The 20,745-nt window shown below is 36.3% G+C and overlaps 6 protein-coding genes, 1 non-coding gene and 1 pseudogene across 11 annotated transcripts; 6 read left to right on the forward strand and 2 right to left on the reverse strand.

Annotated features, from left to right (window-relative positions):
* Positions 1-612: 612 nt before the first annotated feature.
* On the forward strand, positions 613-4,372 carry LOC104713653 (pentatricopeptide repeat-containing protein At2g22070). 2 transcript variants are annotated; one of them, XM_087465400.1, is made up of 3 exons: positions 613-3,159; positions 3,481-3,831; positions 4,132-4,372. In XM_087465400.1, the coding sequence occupies exon 1, from the start codon at positions 726-728 to the stop codon at positions 3,084-3,086; it is 2,361 nt and encodes a 786-aa protein (XP_087321526.1). In that variant the 5' UTR covers positions 613-725; the 3' UTR covers positions 3,087-3,159; positions 3,481-3,831; positions 4,132-4,372. The 2 variants fall into 2 exon arrangements, with proteins under 2 accessions (XP_087321526.1, XP_087321527.1); XM_087465401.1 differs by lacking the exons at positions 3,481-3,831; positions 4,132-4,372 and having other exon boundaries at positions 628-1,218; positions 1,398-3,240.
* On the forward strand, positions 4,140-5,439 carry LOC104702751 (uncharacterized). Its single transcript, XM_087465403.1, has 2 exons — positions 4,140-4,275; positions 4,828-5,439. The coding sequence occupies exons 1-2, from the start codon at positions 4,153-4,155 to the stop codon at positions 5,242-5,244; spliced, it is 540 nt and encodes a 179-aa protein (XP_087321529.1). The 5' UTR covers positions 4,140-4,152; the 3' UTR covers positions 5,245-5,439.
* Positions 4,620-7,978, reverse strand: LOC104713650 (UBP1-associated proteins 1A). Of its 2 annotated transcripts, XM_087465402.1 has the most exons (3): positions 6,888-7,978; positions 6,601-6,641; positions 5,739-5,992 (listed from the first exon to the last, which is right to left on the reverse strand). In XM_087465402.1, the coding sequence occupies exons 1-2, from the start codon at positions 7,919-7,921 to the stop codon at positions 6,602-6,604; spliced, it is 1,074 nt and encodes a 357-aa protein (XP_087321528.1). In that variant the 5' UTR covers positions 7,922-7,978; the 3' UTR covers positions 5,739-5,992; position 6,601. The 2 variants fall into 2 exon arrangements, with proteins under 2 accessions (XP_010429123.2, XP_087321528.1); XM_010430821.3 differs by lacking the exons at positions 5,739-5,992; positions 6,601-6,641 and adding an exon at positions 4,620-5,468.
* On the forward strand, positions 5,719-6,408 carry LOC147939261 (uncharacterized). The gene is given in 4 exon segments (XM_087464075.1): positions 5,719-5,784; positions 5,896-5,999; positions 6,248-6,347; positions 6,349-6,408. Coding segments are annotated over 4 exon segments (330 nt in total).
* A 140-nt stretch (positions 7,979-8,118) lies between the features above and the next one.
* Positions 8,119-10,992, reverse strand: LOC104713654 (UBP1-associated proteins 1B pseudogene; annotated as a pseudogene). Of its 2 annotated transcripts, none has more exons than XR_015566192.1 (2): positions 9,592-10,992; positions 8,119-8,553 (listed from the first exon to the last, which is right to left on the reverse strand). The product of XR_015566192.1 is annotated as a UBP1-associated proteins 1B pseudogene, transcript variant X2 (transcript). The 2 variants fall into 2 exon arrangements; XR_015566191.1 differs by having other exon boundaries at positions 8,119-8,251; positions 9,592-10,976.
* Positions 10,993-11,059: 67 nt separating this feature from the next.
* Positions 11,060-11,133, forward strand: TRNAV-CAC (transfer RNA valine (anticodon CAC)). Its single transcript has one exon. It is a non-coding gene; the product is annotated as a tRNA-Val (tRNA).
* Positions 11,134-11,184: 51 nt separating this feature from the next.
* Positions 11,185-14,404, forward strand: LOC104713655 (RING/FYVE/PHD zinc finger superfamily protein). The gene is made up of 7 exons (XM_010430826.3): positions 11,185-11,524; positions 11,823-11,908; positions 12,308-12,454; positions 12,561-12,669; positions 13,151-13,274; positions 13,655-13,928; positions 14,016-14,404. The coding sequence occupies exons 1-7, from the start codon at positions 11,398-11,400 to the stop codon at positions 14,121-14,123; spliced, it is 975 nt and encodes a 324-aa protein (XP_010429128.1). The 5' UTR covers positions 11,185-11,397; the 3' UTR covers positions 14,124-14,404.
* Positions 14,405-18,081: 3,677 nt separating this feature from the next.
* Positions 18,082-18,773, forward strand: LOC109126526 (uncharacterized). The gene has a single exon (XM_019230173.2). The coding sequence runs from the start codon at positions 18,342-18,344 to the stop codon at positions 18,546-18,548; it is 207 nt and encodes a 68-aa protein (XP_019085718.1). The 5' UTR covers positions 18,082-18,341; the 3' UTR covers positions 18,549-18,773.
* The last annotated feature ends 1,972 nt before the right edge of the window (positions 18,774-20,745 follow it).

Below are 20,745 nucleotides of genomic sequence, written 5' to 3' on the forward strand. Positions count from 1 at the left end.
CTAAATAATATATTTGACTCTCAAATAGAGTGGGATTAGAGATGCCCTAAAATTATACTTTTATCCCCAATTACGTTGATTTTGGACTCTAATAGGCCTGTCGTTCAGTTGTTTAGTTGTTTCTCATTGATATATCGGTACTGATTGGTGAACACAAACAAAGTATTACAAATTGTACCGCTTTGAATTTTTACCAATCACAAAAACTTTACCAAAAACTTTATTAAAAACTTTACTCTCAGCTTTTTTTTTGTATAGTTTTCACGTACAGCTTTATCTTACAGCTTTGCACTATTCCATAACAGCTTACACCTTTAGCTTACAGCTTTGGCTATGTTACCAATCAAACCCATCAACTCATATATCTTCTTAACATTATCCTCTAGTGTTAGTTTCTTGATTTTGTCACTTTTTCTTTTACATTATTAATTTGTCACTTAGAGTGATATGATATGTTGTTAAGAAGTTTATCAAATACGATTATTCTAGCAAACCACCCCAATTCTATTTCAGTTTTTCTTTTTTTCTTTTCATGTGAAACAAAAAAAATTATATATATAGTCCAACTAAAATATATATATATATATATTTTTCAAAATATATTGCATTTTTTTTTTTTTTAAAAACATCTATTTGATGACAAGAATCTTATTTCTTCTTTCCGTAAAGTTGTCACCTGTACAGATTTGTTGAAGTTGTAAATAAGTTTATAATCTACAGTTTCAATGGATGCTCCGGTTCCACTCTCGTTATCTACTCTGTTAGAACTCTGCACCAATCTCCTGCAAAAATCTGTAAACAAGTCCAATGGTCGTTTCACAGCGCAACTGGTTCATTGTCGCGTTATCAAATCGGGTCTCTTTTTCAGCGTTTACCTAATTAATAATCTAATGAACGTCTACTCAAAGACCGGTTACGCTCTTCACGCACGCAAGCTGTTCGACGAAATGCCTCAGAGGACAGCTTTCTCATGGAACACGGTTCTTTCGGCTTATGCTAAGCGAGGAGATATGGATTCAACATGTGAGTTCTTTGATCGGTTGCCTCAAAAGGATTCGGTTTCGTGGACTACGATGATTGTTGGGTATAAGAACATTGGTCAGTATCGTAAGGCTATAAGAACTATGGGGGAAATGATGAAGGAAGGGATTGAGCCGACGCAGTTTACGCTTACGAATGTGCTTGCATCGGTTGCTGCAACTCGGTGTTTGGAGACAGGTAAAAAGGTTCATTCTTTCATCGTTAAGCTTGGCCTTCGTGGTAACGTTTCGGTATCGAATTCACTGGTTAATATGTATGCAAAATGTGGTGATCCAATGATGGCAAAAGTTGTTTTTGATAGAATGGTGGTTAGAGATATCTCAAGCTGGAATGCTATGATTGCGTTACATATGCAGGTTGGTCAGATGGAGTTAGCTATGGAGCAGTTTGAGCAAATGGCTGAGCGTGATATAGTCACTTGGAACTCTATGATTGCTGGTTACAATCAGAGAGGGTATGATCTCAGAGCTCTAGATATGTTTTCGAAGATGCTGAGGGATTCTATGTTGTCACCTGATAGATTCACTCTGGCGAGTGTGTTATCTGCTTGTGCTAATCTTGAGAAGCTTTGTATTGGGAAGCAGATTCATTCGCATATTGTTACTACTGGATTTGATATCTCTGGAATTGTGTTAAATGCTTTGATCTCGATGTATTCGAGGTGTGGAGGGGTTGAGACTGCTCGGAGATTGATAGAACAGAGAGGAACTGGTGATCTCAAGATTGAAGGTTTTACAGCTTTACTTGATGGGTATATTAAGCTTGGAGATATGAATCAAGCTAAGATGATATTTGATTCGTTGAAAGATCGTGATGTAGTTGTATGGACCGCGATGATTGTTGGATACGAGCAACATGGTTTGTATGGTGAAGCTATAAACTTTTTCAAATCAATGGTTGGAGGTGGGCAGAGACCAAACAGTTACACGCTTGCGGCAATGTTAAGCGTAGCTTCAAGTTTGGCATCATTAGGTCATGGAAGGCAAATCCATGGGAGTGCTGTCAAGTCAGGGGAAATTTATTCAGTTTCTGTCAGCAACGCATTGATAACAATGTACGCAAAGGCGGGTGACATTACATCGGCAAGGCGGGCATTTGATTTGATACGCAGTGAAAGAGATACAGTATCTTGGACGTCCATGATTATAGCATTGGCACAGCACGGTCATGCAGAAGAAGCACTCGAGCTCTTTGAGACAATGCTGATGGAAGGACTAAGACCTGTTCACATAACATTTGTTGGTGTTTTCTCTGCTTGTACTCACGCTGGTTTGGTCAGCCAAGGCCGTCAATACTTCCACATGATGCAGGACGTATATAAGATTGAACCTACTCTTAGCCACTACGCTTGTATGGTGGACCTGTTTGGACGGGCTGGTTTATTGCAGGAAGCACTAGAGTTCATTGAAAAGATGCCGATTGAGCCTGATGTAGTGACATGGGGTTCACTGCTTTCTGCTTGCAGGGTTCACAAGAACGTTGATCTTGGGAGAGTTGCAGCAGAGAGATTGTTTCTTATCGAGCCAGAGAACAGCGGAGCATACTCAGCCATGGCTAACTTGTACTCAGCTTGCGGAAAATGGGAAGAATCTGCCAAAATAAGAAAATCCATGAAAGATGGAAGAGTGAAGAAGGAACAAGGGTTTAGTTGGATTGAAGTGAAGCACAAAGTCCATGTCTTTGGAGTTGAAGACGGGACTCATCCACAGAAGAATGAGATCTACATAACAATGAAAAAGATTTGGGACGAGATCAAGGAAATGGGATATGTTCCCGACACTGCTTCTGTACTACACGACCTCGAAGAAGAGGTTAAAGAACAGATTCTAAGGCACCACAGCGAGAAACTAGCAATTGCATTCGGGCTAATTAACACTCCAGATAAAACCACATTGACGATCATGAAGAATCTCAGAGTGTGCAATGATTGCCATACGGCTATAAAGTTCATCTCCAAGCTTGTGGGAAGGGAAATAATAGTGAGAGACGCAACAAGGTTTCACCATTTCAAAGATGGGTTTTGTTCATGCCGAGATTATTGGTGAGAAGAATAAGGAAGATCCAATAATTCTTATATGGTCTAACTTAAGCCATTGTACAAAAGAAACAATAGAACAGGTATGACTTCTTTGGAAACCAACCAAACTTGTCCTCTATCTTTGTTTTTGTTATATTGGTATTCAAGTTCCATCATCATCATCATTAGTGAGCATTAGAATAAGATGACAAGGCATGTGAGTCGTAAGTGCTAAAGGAGAAGGGATAATAATGAACGATGGAGATATTTTTGGGAAAGCATAAAGAGGAAAGAGAGAGAGAGAGGGAGTAAAAGGGAACAATTAGAAAGAAGTATAGAAGAAGAAGAAGAGAATATGGTTCTGTTTGTTACCAAAAGCCTTTTCTTTACACTAACCATTGACTTGACTACATTATACATAGATGAAGGAAGAAAGATCTTGGTCGGCATAAAATGTATGACTAAACAGAGAGAGCCCACACTTGTTTAGCTTACGTGGCAGGTCAATTTGGAGATGATCACACAGAGTCACTGCCCGTTCTGCCCTAAGGATTCGTAGTAACAACTACTACGGGCAGCTTCACTCTCTCTCTTTCATCTCTCTCATTCATCTCTTTCTTCTCCTATATCTGAGATTCTGAACAACTCTTCTTTGATCACAAATCTCAAAACACTTCCATTCATGAACAGAGCTCATTTCTTCTAGTTTCTATCTCTCTCTCTCTCTCTCTCTCTCTCTTTCTTTCTTTCCCAATTTCAAAGCTCTTTCTCTGGTACGCTCTTCTCCTTATTGTCTCTGTTTCTGTTATTGTTAGTCTCTGTCAACAAATTATTGTTTTGTATGTATTATAATTCTCAGACCTTAATCTTTCCTCTGTTTCTGATTCTTTATGTAACTTTTCTCTATTCTTTTTGAATTTTGAATTTATTTTTACTTTCTTTCTGAAATTCTCAGACCTTATTTTTTCTTTTGTTTCCATTCTGGAACTGTACAAGAAAGTTCTCTGAATATTTTATCTTCTTTTTCTTGCTATCATTGCAGATCTAACAGATTTCTTATCTGTTAAATACAGAGTTAACAAAGAAGAGAAAGAATGGAGTTGGAACAACAAGGTTTGAGGTTGTCTCTGGTTCTTGGTAACGCTTCAGTGCTGAAGTGCACCGCTTTGGCTTTAACGGCTACTGTGGTCTCCTCTTTGCTAGAGCTCTTCGCTCAGGCAAGTTCTCTCTTTAAAAAAAAAATCAATTTTCTCAAAACTTCTTTTTTCCTTACAAGTATTTTTCCTAACAACTATAAAAAAAACAAATTCTATATTTTCATGTGCTGAATCTGTCATATATTTCGCTTCACACACAACAGAAATTTTTGTTAAAAAACTAATCTTGACCGACTCGCAACGTTACGACTTACGACATCTGTAGAATGGGTGGTTGGAAAAGTAAATTAAATTTAAAACTTTTGGTGAAAATAGTGTGAGGACGGTTGCTTTAATGGGGAATATGAAGATATAGTTTTTCTACTTCAAAAATATATTAGTATAAAAATTGTGAGGGTCCAAAAAGTATCAAAGAGGTATATTCCATAGATTATGCTTTCAAATTGTCCAAATCTAATGTCTAGAAGAAGCCCATGTCCCAATTTAGCATGTCGGCCCATTTAACAATTTAATATCATGTTAACTTGTTAGTATTGATTGATTGACTTGTAAAGATCATGTGAAACAAAAGCTTGTTTTTGGTTAAGTGATGAAGTCCATTTGAAGTTGCAGGTCGCAGTCTTGAAGGGTGGTGATGTTTTAGAGAATGGATACGAGGTGGTTGATGCAGTGGAAGGGAATGGAAACAACAATGATGATGGTGGTGATGATGATGATGGAGAAGATGAAGAAGGCGGTGCAGATGATGCAGAAGGAAAGGAGACCAAGAAAGGACCTGTAAGTGATCCTGATTTGAATGGTGAAGCTGGAGATGATGATGATGATGAACCTGAAGGGGATGACGGTAATGATGACGATGATGATGATGATGATGAGAACCATGAGAACGACGAGGATGATGAGGATGATGAAGATGAGAATGAAGATGGTGGTGAAGACGACGACGATGAGGAGGCAGAGGTAGAGGAGGAGGAAGAGGAAGAAGATGACGAGGAAGCACTTCAGCCACCAAAGAAGAGGAAGAAGTGAACAACCACTTCTATCTTCTAACATTTTAGACTCAAAAATCAAAACTTGTTATGTGTTTCTTTTTACCTGAAGAGGAGAGAATCTCAAGGCATCACCAGCTTTAGCTTCGACTGTGTCTTTGTTGTTCCATAAACCAAAAAGACTTTTGTCTAGTGTAACCATTTCCAGATCCAATGCACCAGCTTTCTTTTCTTACGCCCATCATTATTCATGTACATGCATAGCTAATGAGGTCATCAAGTGTGATCAAATTAATATAACAGCTTCAAGGGTCAACAGTCAACTTAAGTCATCATATATGATTAAAGAAATTTAATCCTATCACTTTGATTGAATAATGAAGAAAAGCCAGGCCATCTGAGAATCCATTTGATCAAAAGTAAACTCAGGAACAAAAAAGGCACTACCATTAGTTCTAGACAAAAGAATAAACCTCTTGAAGATGACCTTTTCGCAGAAGCGAGTCACATTACCATGGAGATTGCACAGAGGCCTTTAACGAATAATCACAATGACATTAATAGAGAGTCATATCAAATGGTACCGGACAAGAGTGAAATCAAACCGAAAAGAAAACAAGAACGAAAAAACAATACAAAAAACTAAAAACTAAATAAGTACTTTTTAATAGAAGTATCATGAAGTTAATACAAAGTGAAACTGAAGAAAACGGAGATGGGAGAAAGAACTGTTAAAAATGAAATTCCAGAACTGCATGTTTTTCATTCTCATGCTCAGCTCACATCATCTGCAAAGTTGGAGTTCAAGAAAAAAAAACCAAACATAAATTTATCAAAAGATTAAAACGAAAAACGAAACCATATGCAAACAGGAGCAATATCCAATTCTTTTGGTCAGATAACCCCGAAAAATAAAAACAAAAGAAATCAAAGGGACAAACATAAAAACAATAAAACATGAAAGACTAAAACAGCAAGATCAGCTCAATGCTAAAGTGTTACAGGTCCATTTAAAACGTTCACACTAAAACCAAATGAGGGAGAGATGGTGAATCATCAAACTGTAAAACCAAGTGCAACACTAAAACCAATAAGCCAAGAAACAAACCAAAACGTAACAATATTCATCCTTGCCATCACCAAACTTCCATAACCAATAAAGAAAGTAACTTTGATAAAACAAATGGTACTAACAAAACTGTAAAACCATGGCTGACTGTAAGTAAAACAACAGAAAACAGAAACCAAAAATGAAAAACAAACAAAACTGGAGGAAAATAAAATAAAACAAAAGCTTGGAGTGACAAATTATTTACCCATCCAAAAATATCTAAGCTTGAATCCAAGCAAGATTCATTAATAATAAATAAGGCGGTAGATGAAAATGATAACCTACCTCAAGAACCTATTGGTATTTCATTCCTGTAGCAGTTCCTCCTAGGAAACATTTAATTAGGCATTTAAGCCAACACAATAACTAGTAAAGATATTGAGAGTCATCATGTCAGCTGACATGTCAATACTACCACAAAGCCTTATCCATGTTAATCTAAGAAATAAGCCTAAGGACCTACGCGCCTACTATGTATGAATCATGCAACATATGCTTATCCAAAGACATTCAAACCAGAATATGACGACAGACATTGCAATAAACACATAAACATTTAAGAGTAAGCGTACCATGAATAGTTTGAGTAGCCTTGAAAGGAGGAACCACCAGCATCCGCATCTTTACCCGCCCCTCTTTTCCCAGTATCAGTATCAGGATAAGCATTATTATTAGGTAGACTCTGCTGACCTCTAAAGTAGTTGCCAGGAACTGATACACCAGCAACACCAACGCCTGGCTCACCAATCCCACCCATCTGACTCGACTGTAACAACATATCAGAACCCATACCACCATGAGCCATAGCACCGGCTAACATGGGATACATGTAGCCTCCCCCAACTGCTGATAAAGCTGGATTCCCCAACATTCCAGTTCCAATATACGGATTGTATTGGTTCCCTAACATATACGGCGATGCAGCCATACCACCACCGTTAAACATATGTTGCCCTTGAGGCTGCTGGGGCTGGCCATGACTACCCATCGAACCTAAACTAATCTTCACCGGAGCAGCCTGATCATGGCCCTTTCCAGACGCAGCAGGCCCCATTGAAGCAAGCTGACACGTAGCTGTTCTATTAAGAATCCTCTTCCTCGGTTCCTTAAGCGCCTCTTTAGCTCCTTTCCTAGTCTTAAACACAACAAATCCGAACCCTTTGGCCTTACCAGTAACCTTATCTATAACGACGGTACACTCTTCAATCTCACCATAGCCTTCAAAGAGTTCAACAAAAGCCTCGCGAGTCGTCTCCCATGGAAGTCCATAAACGAAGATTTTTCTATGTGTGACATCACGGTCTGCGGCTTCTACGACGGCGGAATAGATGGAGGAGCCGATCTTCGCGGCGGAACAAACGAGGTCGACGAGCTGGTCCTTGGAATAAGGTCGTAGAAGGTCTCGGAGCTCTTCTGGGTCGTATTCGAACGCTTGTTTCTCTGGTTCCGAATCGCTAGAATCATCAGAGCTGGAGCTTGAACTTGAGTATGGCGTCGAGGATTCAGGTTGTTGTTCTTGTTCGCTAATCTTCTGCTTCTTCTCTAGTTTCTTGGATTTGGATTTCACGAGTCTGCGCTTCTTTGATTTGTCTAGGGTTTTCGCCATGGATAAGTCTAAAAGCTTTTAGGGATTTTGATTTTTTTTTTTTCTCGGTTTCGATTTGCTTTTTCTATCTTCTATTTATTTATATACTCGGTTTTCAAAACGCAGATATCGCGCGTTTGAGTATAATTTTGCGGTTCAATTTAAGCCAAACGCGATTGGTGAACGCTACTACATATATGCGGTAATCAGAACACATGTAAAATAAATGACTGCTATCAATACCACCATAACAAAATCGTTCTTCGACCAGAGATCTTAAATAGAGTTTTGTTTCTGTTCTGTTGGATCTTCAAAGTTCCATTCCATCCACATTAGGAGAAAAAACAAAGCCTTCACAAAAGAAGAAAAACTCACTATTGTGAAGATCCAACAGAACAGCTGAAGATAAAACCAAACCAAACAAAAGTTGATACAGCTGAAGCATAACAATAGATGAATATGAGTAGATTCATATGGATAGCTGCAAGTATTAAAAACATTGGTGGAGGAGAAAGACACAATACAAAACCAAAAACAAAATTGATCTTCTCTAACAAATCGAGGATTGGGCATCATCGGTCATTGTGAAATCCGGTTAAAAACAAAACCCGCAAAGTCTGGATAACAATGCTCAAGCAGAGCTATACTCTCTACTGCAGTCCATAACGAGCGAGCAAGTAAAAAAAGATGGTAAACCCGGAAGAAAGATAAATAAGTGAAAACAAAAACAGCGTCGAAGGACCAATGAACCAAAACAATCTTGAATCTTAGGCAAGTAAACTTGTAGACTGAAAACGAAATGCACTCGCAAATACAAAAGCGAGGGTCAACACTAACAAAAAAAAAGAGAAATGTGATGAACGATATAAAACTCGAATGCTAGAGAGATATAAAACTCGACTTCATAACGGTGAAAATCAACAGGAAGCTTTCAATAGAGTCTCGAAACTTTTGGCAATACTTGAAAAGACAATTTCAAACAAGAATGTTAAACCATTATGTCTGATCCTACAAACGGGTCTCAAGCCAACTGCACTTGAAGAGAAAGACTTTTGGCAGTTATGACATATAGTCTACAAATGCCATAAGCTTCCTCTCCAACTATAGAGACCAGACATTTTATGGTAGAACAGGAAGACATAAAACCAAAAACGGGGAAAAACAGAAGAGAAAACTCCCTAAGGAGAGCCACATAAGAAAAACAGAACGTGTGTTTGATGGTATAGAGGAAGGACTTCAAACCATAATGGGGAAACCCAAAAGGGACGGACTACACTTCCCCATTCATTAGACAGAGAAGATAACGAAGATTTTGCGATCCTCAAAAACAAAGAGATGGCAAACGACTTAAAACCAATAGTAACTGTATCTTCTGGACAAAACGACCACATGTCATCAGTTTATGAGAACAGAGCAGAACACCAATGGGAAACTTCCCAATACCAAGAGCAAGAGAATTCATCATTTAAACGCACATTTCCCTCAGAATAATGGGACATATATGAATAAAACCTCCTTAAAAAGAGACCAGAGTTAATGAAACCAAAAAAGTAAGTTTGAAACAGCAGGCATAGAAGATAAAAAAACTCGGAAATTCCCAAAATATCAAGTTGAAGATACCGGACTAGTCGTTAGCCTAATCTATAACTTGAAATCTAATCAACATAAAATATCAGAGAAGAGGGTCATACCACTTGGTCTCTCTTATCTCAGATACCAAGCACCTTTACCATCAAAACCAGCACCAACACCAACACCATTAACATTACCATCACCAACATATTGCCCCGGCGGTTTGGTGGCACCATAGGTCCCTGGTTCATCATACCCGAGCCCAGCACCAACACCAACACCATTAACATTACCATCACCAACATATTGCCCCGGCATTCCCATATGGTTTGGTGGCACCATAGGTCCCTGGTTCATCATACCCGAGCCAAACATATGATAGTTCGGTAAACCAGGAACCATCTGATTAGACATCATTGCACCTTGATTAGCCATCATTGCACCATACATGGGATTAAAACCAGGAGGAGGCTGAGCATGTCCGTAAAAGGGCATGTTGTATCCAGCATACATTGCCATATTCTGCTGCTGCTGCTGATGTCCCTTATCAAGTCCATGCACATGTCCCGGAGCCAAATCAATCCCACCAGGCAAAGCCACTTCACTCTGATTAGCCGTATGAGTTAAATCAATCTTGACAGATTCAACAGGTTCTCGCGTCTTCGCAGCATTATACGGCTTAGCTATGCTACAAACCACAGTTCGGTTATACATTCTCTTCTCCGGATTCCTCAACGCCTCTCTAGCTCCTTTACGCGTCTTAAACAAGACAAAGCCAAAACCTTTAGCTCTCCCCGTATCCTTATCCATAACCACATTACACTCCTCTACCTCCCCGTAAACCTCAAAAGCCGCCTTGACATTCTCATGCGTCGAATCCCATCCAAGACCACGCACGAATATGTTGCGCTGATTGCTATCTCTATCCGCCGATTCAAACACAGCAGAGATCAATTTAGAACCTTTCTCAGCGGTTTTGTAAATTAGGTTAATAAGCTCTTCCTTAGAGTAAGACTCAAGAAGCTGCTTGATGTCTTCCTTATCCAACTCAAAATCCGAATCCGACTCCTTCTTTGTTGTAACAACCGCGACCTTAACGGACTTTGTATCGACGATTTGATGAGTCTCTGGCTCTTCTTCATCTGATGATATCAATCTCTTGTGTTTCTTCTTGCTCTCCTTCGATTTCTTAGGAGGTTGTTCCTCTTCTTCGGAATCATCTGATGATATCAATCTCTTGTGTTTCTTCTTGCTCTCCTTCGATTTCTTAGGAGACTGCTCCTCTTCTTCGACTACGTGTCTCTTCGATTTCTTCTTGGGTTTCTCTGTCTCTTTGGATTTGGATTTATGTTTTTTCGAGATTTTCTTCTCCTTCACGGCGAGCTCTTCAGCCTCGCGAAGCTTCTTCTCCTTCCTCTCTTTCTTCTCCCTCTTACGTTCTTCTCTATCTTTCGTCATCGTTGACGGCAGTGTCCCACAAAAACAAACTCAGCAACTAGAAGAAGCTCTCCTCCCTCCCCCTCTGAAAAATAGGGTAACTAAATTATTTTACTATATATTAGGTAAATTTAAAATTCTCACAAGTAAGTCTGGGTGGTGTAGTCGGTTATCACGCTAGTCTCACACACTAGAGGTCCCCGGTTCGAACCCGGGCTCAGACATTTCTCTTTTTTTTTGTAACATTAATTTTTGTGGAGGGATAAGGGCAAAAAGGTCAAAACACATAAAAAAGATCATCATCACTGTGTGCCGGCGAAGAACCGGTGAGTGACGGGTCAATTCACATACTTGTTTAACGGCAACAAACACCTACCAGTTTCCGGATATAATTTTAACGAAATCGGATCGGAGCTCTTCAAAGTTTCGTTTTTTCCTTCATCTCGCTTTCTGGGTATTCGTGGGTTTTACCCAGATTTCGGAATTGAATGGCGGACGAAGTGGAATTGTCGCCGTTGGTTCCGCCGTCGCCGATCGTGGAGCCTTCTTCCGAGATCGATCTCGAAGCTGGACCTGGTGAACAGATTCAGTGTCGAATCTGCCTTGAAACTGACGGTAATGTCCCCGCTAGATTCGTTGCTTCCCAGATCATTGGTTGTTGGAATCTTATAACCTTTTAAAATGTGCTCTTAGATATGCCAAACTTCAGTTGTGGAATTCGGATGATATAATTCGATTAAAATTCGAATGCTTTTTTAGGTTTATCACTGGTGCGACTAGACATGAATCACTGAATTTAAGAAACTCATACAGATGGTAGATCGTATATGGTTCTGGTGTGATTTAGATTAGTCTGTAGTGATAAAACTCTTGTAAAGGAGTTGATTCAAGCTCATTTATTGATTATGGTCAGGTAGGGATTTCATTGCGCCATGCAAATGCAAAGGAACATCAAAGTATGTACATCGTGATTGCTTGGATCATTGGAGAGCTATTAAGGTGCTTTTATTTTTCATACGTTGTAGTTCAACTTGGGTCCATTCTTGGAAGCCATTAGTGTTACTCCTGGATAGCTGTAAATGGTAGCTTTCACTCTCTGACTATTAGTATTTGTTGTTAGCCCCTTCCGTTTTCAATCTAATATGACAACTTGTGTAAATGTTATTAGTGGTGGATGGTCAGGGCAACTAAAAACGAACTTCCCTCTTGATGTAAAATTTTGTTTTCGTTGAATAAGAAAACCATTTGAAGGCTAAAGAAGGATGGTTTTGGATGTAAAAGTTTCAGACTTGATATATGTTACATGATTGATGATTAGAGTTGGTGTTGTTTTAGTCAGTACCAGGGTACAATAATGACTAGGAGATGTTAACGCCCAGTAAACTCTTTTTACTGCAGGAAGGTTTTGCGTTTGCGCATTGCACAACTTGCAAGGCTCCATATTATCTGAGAGTTCATAGTGCTGGAGATAGGAAATGGCGGACATTGAAGTTTCGCTTCTTTGTTACTCGTGATATTTTATCCATATTTCTTGCTGTTCAGCTTGTAAGTATTCAGTTTCCATCTGTGCTTTCTTTTCTTACAGAATTTTTTTTCTTTCATTTGGTAATACATCTTATTCATGTTCTCTAAATGGCCCATCTTCTCCCAGGTGATTGCTGCATTAGCTTACATGGTCTATTTCATAGATAGTTACCAGCAATCATGGCTTCGTCATATTTGGGGTTTTGACAGTGAGGTCACGTTTTATTACATGTGTGGTATGATCCTGAACTATAATATCTAAATTGTCCTCTAGATTATATAGTATCTTCTTCATAAAAGACATCTTCCAAGTTTAGGTGGTAGGATGGAAGTGATAAGTCTGTTGTTGTACATATGTCCTAGTTAGTGTTTTGCTTCGATCAGAATCTGGGTTTCCTATGTAAGAATTTTTCTCTCAGATGATCTCATTGTTCATATCCTTTCTGCCTCTACATAGTAGGAAGTAAAGCCAGGTTTTGTCATCCGTTAGACTTAAAGATCAAGTTAAGCAATGTACTGTTAGTAATTTAGAATTATGGATCTCGTAGAATTTTGAACTACATAAGAATTTTCGAAGTAGGTGTACTAGAGATTAGGAATCATAAATCTGTACTTTACACAGCTCTTCATGAAAATTACTAAAGAAATTTGTGCCAAGTGATTCTCAAAAATTACATGTGTAAAGTTTATTTACACGATGATGTTTGTTTTGTACAGGAGCTTTATTATTCTTTGCTCTGCTGGGTCTATCTGGATGCTTCATTACCTGCTACGATCGAAGAGTTCGCAATGATTTAGCACAGCCTTGCCGTGAATTGTGTCTCTGTTGCTGTCAGCCTGGGTACAATCTCCATACCTCTTCCTTTTGTTTTATTTTCAGTTTTTTCTTGTTTAAGAATCAATTGATCGGTATCTCCTGTTTAGAAGTGTTCCTCATTTGGTCACGTGATAGAGTTTCGTAAGATATAGCTTACCGGAATATGTGGGCTTTTGCCTTACCTGGCTCCTGGGTGATTTTCTGTATGAATAAGTAGTATCAGAGACTATAAATTGTGAGACAATCTAGAGGAAGCCTGTTACACAAAAGCTAGTGGGAAATAAGAATAGGAACTAGATAACTCCTTTTCTCCTCTTCTTTTATCTGCTAAACTACAATACAACAAAAAATATTAAAGCTCGAGTTGACTTTACCCATTTATTAAACATAATATCAAAATGCAGGATATGCACAGACTGCCATCTACCAGGAACTATTTGTATGTGGGCGGATTGCACTGCTTGTACTGAAGGCTGTGCAAGTGCAGTTAGTGAGTGTGGAGGTTGCCTTGGAGGTGCAGGGGAAGCCGGATTACCATTACTCTTCATAATGGCATTAGTAATTCTCGGTTTATTTACAGTTATCGGTATATTCTATAGCGTATTGGTTGCAACCATGGTTGGACAACGCATTTGGCAGCGCCATTACCACATTCTGGCCAAAAGAATGCTAACAAAGGTGAAATTTGCTAACCTTTTACAGTCTCCTGTAGCGTTTTGGTCAATTTTTTTTATTGTTTGTTCTTTATTTGGTTGGTGTTTCTAGGAGTATGTGGTCGAGGATGTAGACGAGGAAATGGTAGGGTCAGAATGGTCGCCACCGGCTTTACCGTCTGAGCATGTCCAGCAACTGAAGACACTTGGCCTTCTATAAATATGGCTTTTGATTGAAACAATGGAAGATTTTTTCAACTGCACGGAGGGAAATCCATCTGACTAAGTGGTGAGAGAAATCAGAGTTTGTTTCTGAATGTTAAAATCTAATAGATCTTTCGTATTGGTAAAGAAAAGAAAAGACTCGAACTTATTAGAGTCAGAGATCTCTTCCATTCAGTCAGATACCTCTCCTGTTGACGAACTCAGCTTGTGTTGTGAATGTTTGTTTCTAACGGGTTTCTTTTTTCAACATAGGTAAATATCAATAATTTGTTAGTATTTCCTTTTTCGGTAATGCATTTTTTAAAAAAATTAAAAAACAAAGGTCTGTGTAGTGTGAATTACACTTCAAGAGTCAAGACCGTTCAAACAAATTACAAAATTATCCAAAAGTTCCCATAGCAAAAAGTAGGGAAAATTGTCATATCTAATCTATGATACGATGCATTTATCAACCCGAATTGACTATTAATTCAAATTTTCTAGCTAAACTTTATAAATTTAGCTGATTTCAATATTTTCATAAACAAAGTGACCATGTGGCATGTAGACATCTAAACATGGTAAAATGATGTAATTACCATTCATCATCAGACATCAATAATATTTGTTTAATTGCTTGGTTGAAATTTTTTTTTTTTTTAATTATGATTATTTATCTCCACATTTGTTTTGTTTCTTTCTTTTTTCCACAGCATTCATGTCAATATTCTAGCGAATTTATTAATACAACAATAATCTAGAGATTAAGACAGTAGAAGTATTTTGTTGTTTCGTTTTGTGTGGCCTTTAGGGTCAACTAGGGACAAATTGTCCCCTCCCTACTCCCTCTTTTAATTGGATCCAAACTCTTTGTACGTAAGCTACTCTTGAAGGAACAACCTTTTAAACTTAATATAGATTCACTATAAAAATAAAAATTAAACAATCATAAGCAACCGCCGTAACTCAAAAGCTTATATCACGACCCCAATATGTTATTAGCGGAGAAACGAGAACTGTTTCTTTCTTGTTTCTTCAAATAAACTTGTGAAAATCATGTATTTTTGTCATTTAAAACAACCACAATGACCAACTCAAGGAAAAAAGAAAAAAAAAACTATGATTAGAATTAATAGTATCGGAAGATTCGAACTCTAGTCTTTCAATGTGTGAATCCTTTAACCATTAAACCACACCATGATTTGGAGATTATATTGAAATATCAAATTGAATCGCACAATGAATTAGTTATTCTCTTGGGATAAGCATTGATTTGACAAAACTTAATGAATAGCACCAAGGTAATAAATTCAGAGTGCTCGCTTTAAAATTTTAATACTTAGCACTTCGACCAAAAAAAAAAAAAAAAGCACTTCGACATAAAAAAAATACAAATTAAAACAACATATATAAACACTATAACCACCATAAATCTGGAACCACACAAGCACCAATATATAATTTAAGTTAATCCATCATCCTAGTTCTCTAAACAATATGTATAACCGCACTATTAGCACTAATACATACTTAAATAGAATATCAACTTCATAATCATATAAACATGTATATATATATATATATGTGTGTTTAAATACATAGTTTTGTAAATGTATAACCTAATTTAGATAGATTACACATAAACTTGCATGCATGCAACATATACTCTCTTCTTCTTTTCTTTTTTTTGCTAATAAACATGCATGCATGCATGCATGCAAATACTTCTGTTTTGGTGAAATTTTCTAAGAGTACTTAATGAATAAATAAAATTAAAGTCAAAATATATAGTTTTGTATGATATGGTGGGAGATTAGTGGCCAATAAGTCATTATCTGACTTATCTATCATTCCTCTTCCCTGATTTTTTTTTTTTTATATATAGTACATTTATGAAATGTAGTGCATAGCTTTTTTACAACAAATACATGTGGACATGTGGTAATATATATGGCTTAAAAGTTTAAACCTTTTTGTTTCTGTCCTTTGTGCTTTGATTGAACTGACACAATGCATTTTTAATATTTATAGTCTATAATAAGTTGCTAGTATTGTATATAATATAGTAATATAATTAAAGCAAGTCACTCCTTGTGGCTTGTGGTTCAAAGCACACCAAATCACCAATTATGATATATGTGTATTATATAGTTTTCAATGTTTGTGAATGTTAAAATAGTATACATATATGGAATTTTTTCTCGGATCTGCAGTACTTAATTTGACAAGACGTTTGTTTCTGAAGTGCTATTTTAGTTTATCAACAAAGGGTTTTCACTATCACACATAAAGCTAAATTAAATCAACTTGAAAAACAAGTTATATTTTATCCCAAAAACAAAAAAAAAAACAAATTACGTATACGGTATACCATTTGAGTATTTGTAACGAAGACCAACCTTCATCAGGGTTAGAATTTGACCACAAGAAGAAAATAACTGATAACGTTTTGAAATATATTGTTTGAAATAAGTGTAAGTATTTTCCATCACTATTTTTATTTTTATTTTTATAATGAAAATTTTGTATAGCCATAGAACTTGACAAAAATCATAAACAACAAATCAACAACAACTGAATCCTTCTCTTACAACCTTTGGATAGCTTTCTTCAATCACCACCAACCTCAACCAACACCGACATTTGACAGCATACTGAATTGGATTAAGTCTCCTACCACAAATAATAGACTTAATTCAATTTATAAGCTTGTCTTTCATGCCCTGCTTTACAACATATGGAGAGAGCGGAACTCAAGGTTACATTCAACTGACTTACGGACGGAACAACAACTACACAGAGATACTCAGATACAGATCAAGAGAAGGTTGTTGTGGCTCGACCGATCCCAAACTCATCAACAAACATCATCAACAACAACAACTGAATCCTAGACCTCGATCTTGATGGATGCGCAAATATCAAAACTCCTCTTTTCTCTGAGCATGCCTTTTTACTATGGACTATGGCGTGATAATATAAATTAGAAATGTGATTCCAAACGAGAAAAGCACAAGTAGATTAGAGATTAGTTCGATATACATAAACTTAACTTTAGTAATATGATAAAATGATTCCAAATCATATATATGTACAAATACAATACAGTTTGGCACATACGACTGATCACATATACATATCGCGTTGGGAGGACTCGGACACTCAATGGTCGGTAATTTTTAAACTAAAAATTGATGACAACTTTAATTAGCATACTAGCTAAAACCAGTGCACAGGTTTATAATTATTTAAAATTATTATAATATGGTTCCATAATGCCTTAAGAGCCGACCTTAAAGCGAAGGCCACCATTTTTAGATAACACTTCCTTTCTAATTTGATATTACTCTAATGCATGTTTATTTTGACCCACTTGTTTCATTATATTTGAACAAATTTTATTTTTCCATTTAGCTATGCTAATTAATCTGCTTTTAATGCATTGTTTGTCTCACTCAGGAATAATTACATTATCATGAACGAGTAAACATATATTCTTCAGAAAAATAAACCAACTTGTAGCTTAATGCTGTAATTTGTATTGATGTTCCCTTTTATTGATTAGATGAGGTTTAAAGGCATAATTTTGTTTTCCGTCTCCTGATGTTTAAAAGTAAGGATTCAAAAGCCATTTTTTCAACGTCAAATTGAGATATTTAACTTGACATATATAACACGAAGAAAAATAAACAAAATAAGTATCTATATTCAATGAGTATATGCTTTTTTCTTTTCAGTGATATGTTTTTACAATTGATTTCAGTTTGGCGAATATTCATCAAAATTAAAAATTTATCGAGTCTTATTTTCTTCGGCATTTGGATTATTAGACTGTAAAGTATAATTTTATTGATAACATTTGTTGAAATTTTAAGTATACTAATCATATTAGTACCAATTAAAAATGAATGATTCATCTATCAAAAAATATAATTGCCATAAATTTCTTCCAACTATTTTTTTATTGGGCTGGGTCAAAGTCAGTAAACTAATCGATTAAAGAAAGGAAAATAAAGAAAGAGATAAAGATAATGGAGCATGGAGAAGCATAATGATGAGAATGGAATCATAACCAACGGTCATAAAGCATGAGTCGTTTCTCTATAAATTACGACACTTCTCTTCATCATTACCAAACTCATCCTTCACTTCATTATTCTTTTAACCACACTCTCTCTTTGGTCTTGTAATAATAATCAACTTAATTAACGTAAGTTATATATAAGCAAAAAAAATGTCTTCTATTGGAGCAAACTACGCACATCTACAAGTCATGCAGAAGAAGCAGAAGGAAAAGATGATGAAAAAGAAGTTGGAGAAGAGGAGAGATGGCGGGGTAGACGGTGGAGAAGGCGGTGGCGTTTCTTCCGCCGGTAACAGAATATTTCCGGTTAAGTCTTCTCCATCGTCGACTTATGAAGTTGTAGAAAGACAAGAATGAATCAAGTGTGAGATATTTCTTCTATTTTTAGTTGACTTTATGTGTCTTTGTGTGTGATTTCGATGTGATATAAGTGGTCCCTCTTTTGTGTCTAAGTCTTTTAAGTTACGTAATTTGTGTTACTTTGTTTTAATGTCAAATTTGTATTAAGAAAAAATTGTATATTTTCGTAGATTCCAATGATCAACATGTAAGATATTTCTGTAATGAAAAATCGTTTATGAATTTCTCGGTTATTGGTTTTGGCAAACTGAACAAGAGTGGTCAATTCAGTAACATGTTATTCATTTTTTTTTTATCTGGGTCGGTTTAAGAGACATAGTCAAATTTCGGATTCAGTGGAACCTGGTTAGCTAGACACGACTAGCGTTTTGTTTTCTAATTTGATAACACTCTCGACAATTCCTTTCCATGTCTTATTCCGTGTCGTTAGGAGCATTTGCGGCTAAAAGTAAAGATGTATATATAAAGAAGGTGTACCGATTTCGTTATATGTAACACTCTCTTTTAACTGTTAACTATTTATGTACTTTTTTTTCTCTACTCATTAATGTTCTTTGTATTGTTTTGAGTTAGCAATCAAATCTCATGGTTGTGTATACTTGTATTAGACCTAATTGTAATGCATATGTGCAATATCGTTTTCCATGTGCAAATGGAAAATATCGAACTCGAACATGATTCCGAATGAAAAAGAAGATTGATCTTAATTAAAATAAATCTAACAAAGCATGCATATAATTTATGATCTATAATACTAAAAAAAAATTCTTTCTACAATAGTAAATATATCTTTAATAAAACTTTTAAACATGATTTTAATCTACATAAAGTTTGTGACAGTTCTGCGTATGAGTGAGAGCTCTTATATGATCTATGGAAAAACACACAAAGATAGAGCTTGATTGTGTGAGTTTTGGTTAGACTGAGAACAAGTTCCAACGAATAATAGAATTAGCCACATCGTCATTAGTAAATATTGTAAAAAATTTATCTTGTTTACGTTTTGGAACTTTTTTCTTGACTCTGTTGGCTGGTGCCCAAGAAATGATCTCACAAGTTATATCTAAGTTTATGTTCAAAATTTTCAAGATGTCACCCGAAGGTTGAGATTTTTGATGGAAGAAGAGGCTATATTCTTTGGTAAGAGACATGACCCGATATAACCTCTTTTTTCATACTATTAAACTTACACTAAAAAGTTCAAGTTTAGGTTCTCATAAAAGTTTCTAAGAGAATAAAAAACTTTTCTTAGAAACTCGGATTAATATTGGGTTCGATCCTAATTTATATATCAAATCAATCATTTATTTACTACAACTGCTATTGAAATCTAATATATGTAAAAAAGTACATATTATACAATATCTAAAATCAATCATTATTACTTCAAACTTCAGTTGCCATTAAAATTATGCTTGAAAAGTGTTTTATCTCAATTATAAAGGGTAAATATTTATGAATTATAATAATTAAATTAAAAACAAAAATGAATTCGATTTCAGTATAATAAAGTGTTGGTCTGTTTAAATCTTAGTTCTGTTTAAAGGGAAAAAGATCTCAACTCACTTTAGAAATTCTTGGTTTAGTACTTAGGGGTGAAGAAGTAGCAAAATAAGCATTGGATCGGAGACGAGGTGTTATGAACCTACAAATTGCACCACTACTGTAAGTCATCGTTGAGAAGATGAGGAAAACAAGGAGCACAATATTGTATGTGTTAATGGCCAAGTATCGAGAAAGATTATTAGAAAACTCACAACTGAAAGAATGTCTTTTTTTTTCCCTTCTGTTTTCTTGGGGGTTTATACGGTGCAAGAAACTAGTGGCATCAAATTGTGATAAGAATTTAGAAGATCATAGAATATGATTTTTTTTTTCCCAGTCTGGTCTTGTGATCATAATTGGCTAGGAAGAAAGAGCACATGTGCATCATATGGTTATCATAATTGTGCTTATCATATGCTTTTATGGGCATAGTTGTCGATAGAAACAAAACATGCGTCGAGGGTAAACAAATAATAATACTTAAAAACTTAGAATCTTTGATTCCCATGAGCCATGAGGCCATGTGGTAAAGCTCTCCCACGTTATTTGTTTTACCATCTTCTTTAATTTGTTAATTCCCCCCGACTTCTCTCACTCTCGGACAAAACCAAATTGCTGTCATTTTTTGGACAAGATGAAATATCATGTC

The sequence above is a fragment of the Camelina sativa genome, chromosome 9 (assembly GCF_030686135.1).
Source record: "Camelina sativa cultivar CO46 ecotype springtype chromosome 9, ASM3068613v1".
NCBI lineage: Eukaryota > Viridiplantae > Streptophyta > Magnoliopsida > Brassicales > Brassicaceae > Camelina > Camelina sativa.

What these genes read in the sequence shown, in the direction of transcription:
- LOC104713655 (XM_010430826.3), top strand. Translation starts at nt 11,398, where the DNA reads ATGGCGGACGAAGTGGAATTGTCGCCGTTGGTTCCGCCGTCGCCGATC. An exon ending in AATCTGCCTTGAAACTGACG is followed by an intron (nt 11,525 to 11,822) that starts GTAATGTCCCCG and finishes GATTATGGTCAG; the next exon opens with GTAGGGATTTCATTGCGCCA. An exon ending in CACGTTTTATTACATGTGTG is followed by an intron (nt 12,670 to 13,150) that starts GTATGATCCTGA and finishes TGTTTTGTACAG; the next exon opens with GAGCTTTATTATTCTTTGCT.
- LOC104702751 (XM_087465403.1), top strand. Translation starts at nt 4,153, where the DNA reads ATGGAGTTGGAACAACAAGGTTTGAGGTTGTCTCTGGTTCTTGGTAAC. An exon ending in TGCTAGAGCTCTTCGCTCAG is followed by an intron (nt 4,276 to 4,827) that starts GCAAGTTCTCTC and finishes TTGAAGTTGCAG; the next exon opens with GTCGCAGTCTTGAAGGGTGG.
- LOC104713653 (XM_087465400.1), top strand. Translation starts at nt 726, where the DNA reads ATGGATGCTCCGGTTCCACTCTCGTTATCTACTCTGTTAGAACTCTGC.
- LOC109126526 (XM_019230173.2), top strand. Translation starts at nt 18,342, where the DNA reads ATGTCTTCTATTGGAGCAAACTACGCACATCTACAAGTCATGCAGAAG.
- LOC104713650 (XM_087465402.1), bottom strand. Translation starts at nt 7,921, where the DNA reads ATGGCGAAAACCCTAGACAAATCAAAGAAGCGCAGACTCGTGAAATCC. An exon ending in GGCTACTCAAACTATTCATG is followed by an intron (nt 6,642 to 6,887) that starts GTACGCTTACTC and finishes AATGTTTCCTAG; the next exon opens with GAGGAACTGCTACAGGAATG.